Source organism: Marmota flaviventris, chromosome 16, assembly GCF_047511675.1.
Source record: "Marmota flaviventris isolate mMarFla1 chromosome 16, mMarFla1.hap1, whole genome shotgun sequence".
NCBI classification, from domain to species: Eukaryota; Metazoa; Chordata; class Mammalia; order Rodentia; family Sciuridae; genus Marmota; species Marmota flaviventris.
The window spans coordinates 24,024,236-24,030,235 of record NC_092513.1 but is presented as its reverse complement, the minus strand read 5'-3'; the positions used below and the strand labels follow the sequence as shown (position 1 = coordinate 24,030,235).

The window sequence follows — 6,000 nt, the reverse complement described above, 5'->3', positions numbered from 1 at the left end:
TTACCTGCAAAATTGAACAGGAATATGACCTAAGGTTTAAGGTTATAAAGGTGACAGATATAAAATGAAAACACAGGTATCAAGCATTTGTCCTGCTTCAGTTACCCATTGGGTATCTGTAGGCCCAAGTGAAGAGTCAGTGTTTTTTAGCAAACACCACCTCTCTAATTTCCTACTAGAATAGAATATAAATTCCATAAGCGAAGAACTTATTATTATTGTTGAAGCCTCAATATCTAGAATAGTGCCTGGCACATAAAGACACTCAGTACTAATATTTGTTGAATGACTGAATATGTGGGTTAATGAAAGTGGTTATTAGGCCCAGTTCTGCCAGCAAAAATGCCCTGTTGACACTGAATTATGTATGTGAAAGAGAAGAGATAAAAAAGGAAATGAGCATATTGATAGGTAGATGTCAGAAAATGTAACTATTAATAAGTGAATAAAGAAGGAATAAAAGAAAAGAAAAAAGAAAGAGATGATACCAAAAGTTTGGTCATTGTTCCTAGTGCTGAGGCAAAAAGCAAGGACAAAGTTTCTAAGAAAAAGGGAAAATAAATTTTATTGATTTGCTAACAAATGAGAAGAGCAACAGACTAAGGTCTCAGAGATGGTTGTCCTGCTCATGAGGGGAAACAAAAGGCTTTTTTTTTTTTTTAAATATTTATTTATTTATTTATTTTAGTTCTCGGCGGACACAACATCTTTGTTTGTATGTGGTGCTGAGGATCGAACCCAGGCCGCACGCATGCCAGGCGAGCGCGCTACTGCTTGAGCCACATCCCCAGCCCACAAAAGGCTTTTTGAAGGGAAATTCAGGGACTAGGCTTTGAGTGTAATTATCAGTAGATATGATCAATGTCCAGATGGTGGCCTTGGGGGAGCCACTGCTCGACTTGTTGGCAGCAGTTCCCAGGTCTGACTCCTTCATTTTTGTGGTCCATGAGTTGAAGGACATGATAACTCGGCCTACTACAGGAAGAATATCAAACTTATTCCCTAGCAGTTAGAGAAGAAGGGAAAGAAGAAAAAGAAGACAAATGCCAGGTTCCTGTTCTCGTGACTAGAAGGCTCAGGGGTCACTCCAGAAAAACTGGGCTGACTGGGCTGCGCAAAATAACCACACAAGAGACACAAATACCTTTATTTTTGGGGTCGCTGTGATGGCTCCTCTGACCTTAAGCGTCCCCAGGAAGAGAGAGCCAGAGCACACGCTGACCCCTTTTATTGAGGAGAAGTTATTCAAATGAGGCAAGGGGTCAGGTTTCAGGGGGCTGAGTCTATCTTCATGATGTCCACTGTCAGCAGGTTGACTGACACCTGGGTAGGCCACACCCAAGGGCACAGTAAGAGAAGGGGACACACACAAGGCACTTCCATGGAAGATCCTATCCTAAACAGAGCAAGGGGTTATATTACATGGGGTTGCAGCAAGACACACCCACGCACGAGACACTGACCCTCAAACCCAAGAAGGGTGGGGAAAGCTCTGCCACACTTCTGTGACTGAGTGCCAGCACCCAGCCAGGGAGTGTGACTCAGTCACATCATATATCAGTTTTTAAATAAGCCGTCAGTGGTCAAGCAGCAAGATTCAGACTCAAAAGTATGAAATGGACCCCTGTTAGAGGGAAGCATGGGGGGCAAGTCAGGAGAAAAACTGTGATATGAAGTAGGCCATTCAGATTCGTAAGTCTATAAACTCCAAAAAAGAAATAAATTTATTTGAAGGAATAAAATTGTGTAAAATACATTATACAAATTCAGAGAATAACATTAAAATATTGAGAAAAGATGCACTGATGTTTAAAAGCTATGATGGAAGCTTATCAGGGCATGCCCTCCTCCAGGGATGAATGTTTCGGGGCAACACTTGATGGTTGGTCAGGAGCTCCTGGATCTTGTCCAGGACAATCTTGTTTTCTGCCATTCCTGTTTCAAGCTCTCGACGTTGCTCTTCCTTCTCTGCTTCACGGGCTTGCTGCTGGTAGGCTATTTGCATCTCAAGTTGCTTCCTATACTCCTGGGCTAACGCATAGCGTCTAAAGGATTAGAAATGCCAAAGTACAAAGTTATAATATAAGTAATAAGCATTTGGATTTAGAGCATTTTAATAAAATTTGATCCATGAAGCCAAATCATGATTCCCATTAAAATCAGGAAAGTTTTAGGACTGGAGTTGTGGCTCAGCAGTAGAGTGCTAGCCTAGCACATGCAAGGCGCTGGGTTTGATCCTCAGCACACATGCGAATACATAAATAAAAAAAAAGGAATTGTGTCTGACTACAATGAAAAAATAAATATTTTTATAAAAAATCAGGAAAGCTTCCTTTATAGCTGAAATTTTTCACAATAAAATGTATGGGAAAAAATCAGGGTAAGTGGGAAAGAAATGGATGACATAAGATACAATGGGTTTATTACACATAATCCTTATAATCTTATGACAATCAACCTATTTCTGTATATCAGTGACAACTTCTAAAAGGAAAATGAGGAAAACTACCCCATTTACAATAGCCTCAAAAAAAAAAAAAAACAAAAAAAAAACTTGGGAATCAACGAAAAAGGTGAAACATCTATACAATGAAAAGTACAGAACCCTAAAGAAAGAAATCAAAGAAGAAGATCTTAGAAGATGGAAAGATCTACCTTGTTCTTGGATAGGCAGAATTAATATTGTCAAATGATCATACTACAAAAAGCACTATACAGATTTAATGCAATTCCAATTAAAATCCCAATGACATTCCTCATAGAAATAGAAAAAGCAGTCCTGAAATTCATCTGGAAAAATAAAAGACCCAGAAGAGTTAAAGCAATACTTAGCAAAAGAGTAAAGCAGGTGGCATCACTATACCAGACCTTAAACTATATTACAGAACAATATAAAAAAAAAAAAAAACCAGCATGGTATTGGCACCAAAAGAGACTGGTAGACGAATGGAACAGAATAGAGGACACAGAGACTAACCCACAAAATTACAAAGATAAAGGCACCAAAAACATACACTGGAGAAAAGATAGCATCTTCAACAAATGGTGCTAGGAAAAGTAGAAATCCATATGCAACAAAATGAAATTAAAACCCTCTCACCATGCACAAAACTCAACTCAAAGTGGACCAAGGACCTAGGAATTATACCAGAAACCCTAAGTCTAATGGAAGAAAAAGTAGGCCCTAATCTCCATTATATTGGATTAGGCCCCAACTTCCTTAATAAGACTCCTATAACATAAGAATTAAAATCAAGAATCCAATAAATGGGATGGATTCAAACTAAAAGTTTCTTTTCAGAAAAAGAAACAATCAGTGAGGTGAAGAGAGAGCCTACAGAATGGGAGAATTTTTTTACCCCTCACACATCAAATAGAGCACTAATCTCTAGGGTATAAAAAGAACTCAAAAAGCTAAACACCAAAAAAACAAATAACCCAATCAATAAATGGACCAAGGACCTGAACAGACACTTCTCAGGTGATATACAATCAATCATATATGAAAAAAATGGTCATCATCTCTAGTAATTAGAGAAATGCAAATCAAAACTACTTTAAGATTTCATCTCACTCCGGTCAGAATGGCAGCTTATTCAGAATACAAACAACAAGGATGTGGGAGAAAAGGCACACTCATAAACTGCTGATGGGACTGCAAGTTGATACAGCCAATATGGAAAGCAGTATGGAGATTTCTTGGAAAACTGGGAATGGAACCACCATTTGACCCAGCTATCCCTCTCCTTGGTCTATACCCAAGGACTTAAAAACAGCATACTACAGGGACACAGCCACATCAATGTTTATGGCAGCACAATTCACAATAGCTAAATTGTGTAGGTGTCCTTCAGTAGATGAATGGATTAAAAAATGTGAGATATATATATAATGGAATACTACTTAGCAATAAAAGAGAATAGAATCATGGAATTTGCAGGTAAATAGATGGGAGTTGGAGGAGATAATGCTAAATGAAGTTAGCCAATCCCCAAAAATCAAATGCCGAATGTTTCCTCTGCTATACGGAAGCTGATTTATAGTCTGGTAGGGAGGGGGAGCATGGAAGGAATAGACAAACTCTAAGATACGTCAAAGGGAAGAGAGGGGATGGGAGGGAACATGGAGTTAGAAATGATGGTGGAATGAGATGGACATCATTATCCAAAGTACATGTATGAAAACACAAATATACTTTGGAATACAACCAGATATAAAAAATTGTGCTCTATATGTGTAATATGAATTATAATACATTCTGCTATCATATTAGAATAAAAAAATAATCTTATGACAGATATGATTTTAGAGAAGGAATGCTCTATACTTCTCAAAATATTTACTGCTGAGTGGAGGGAGTCCTTGGTCTCCATTCCATCCCTCACTCTTCTCCAAGGAAAAAGTAACTTATCTATCAGTAAAATGGGAGAGAAAATGGCATGCCACTTAAGCTTTTCCCTCGTCCTCTTAGAAACTGGCCTGCTTGTTTTCTGTTTTGCTCCAGATCCATGCAGGGGAGGCCTGCAGTGGTCTGGCATTGCTGAGGACTGGGTGGATAAGTTAGCCTCATTCTACCATTCTGTTTAGCATTAATACGATAATTTCTTGCATATATAAATCTCATTTTGAACATATAAGACACACTTTTAAAAAATGCATAATGTGTTTTTTCTTGTATTAAAAACTGCAACAGGGCTGGGGTTGTGGCTCAGTGGTAGAGTGCTTGTCTTGCATGCATGGGGCATGGGTTCGATCCTCAGCACCACATAAATAAATAAAATAAAAGTATGGTGCCATTCTACAACTTAAAAAAATGCAACAAAATTTGCCATCCTAACCATTTTTAAGTGTACAGTTCAGAAGTTAAGAATATTCACATTGTTATGAAAGAGAACTCCAGAATTTTTCCATTTGAACAAACAATTCCCCTTCTTTTCTACCTCCCTTCTGCCCCAAGTAACTACAATTCTGCTTTATTTCCATGAAAAAAAAAATTTAACACAGAGGAACTCACTGAGTTACATCTCCAGCCCTTTTTAACTTTTGTTTTGAGACAGGATCTCTCTAAGTTTTGCCCCAGCTGGCCTCTAATTTATGGATCCTCCTGCCTTAGCCTTCCAAATAGCTAGGATTATAGGCACTCATCACATTGCCTATTTTAAAAAATCTATTTCAAATATATTTTATATTTTAAGATGTTAATATAGCTTTATAACCAATGTGTATAATATAATACAAGAATATAAATAATGATCTTATATTTATAAGAATATAAATAATGACAATGGAATTTTATTTCACCAAGACAGTTGGTGCCTATTTTAACATAAAATTTTGTTAATGGTTTTGAGCTTCTAGAAGGAAAAAGGAGGTAACGCTAACATAAGATAATATGAATAATGTATGAATTATGGCAAATTTTCTCTCTCTGTTAAAAATTTGGATTTTAGGAAACAAATGATAATAAAAATCACAAAACTATACCTCGCAAAATTCTGCTTCTCTTCACAGTTAAGTTCTTTAAGACCTTCATTTATGCGTTCCTGTTCCATAGCATGTTCTTCCTCTTCTTTGGCTTTTCGTTGTACTGAGAAAGGCAAAAGACATAGTTTGCTAAATGACTTTTTTAGACAAAATCTACTGGTATCTTTCTTGGCACCAAAGTCATACTGTCTTTAGAACTTAGAATCACTGGGCTTGATCTTGGATCAAGAAGGAAGAAGTAGTTCTCTCCAGAGTAAATAAGCCTAGGCTCTTAAGTACTATGATCTACACAGATTTCCTCTTAACCATTTTCCATGAAAATTTATAAGTAACCTTTTTAATACCAGATGTTAAATTAACATTAGCAATGTTAAAACGTGCCTCACTTTACTCCTCTTAAGGACAAGGAGAGTTTTATGCCATTTATGTTAATAAGAGAGCTTATTATAAAATAAATATTTTTAAAAGTATATAAAACCCTTATAAGTCATTTTTAGAAACTTAAGCATCACAATG

At 36.9% G+C, this 6,000-nt stretch overlaps 1 protein-coding gene across 1 annotated transcript in view; it reads right to left on the bottom strand.

Moving 5' to 3' along the window:
* Positions 1 to 1,141: 1,141 nt before the first annotated feature.
* Positions 1,142 to 6,000, bottom strand: part of Cfap53 (cilia and flagella associated protein 53) — a 28,573-nt gene continuing 23,714 nt past the window's right edge. The window contains exons 7-8 of the mRNA XM_027949017.2: positions 5,485 to 5,587; positions 1,142 to 2,045 (exon numbers count right to left, since the gene is read on the bottom strand). Of these exons, the coding sequence (XP_027804818.2) occupies positions 1,817 to 2,045; positions 5,485 to 5,587 (332 nt within the window). The 3' untranslated portion in view covers positions 1,142 to 1,816. The remainder of the gene's footprint in view (positions 2,046 to 5,484; positions 5,588 to 6,000) is intronic.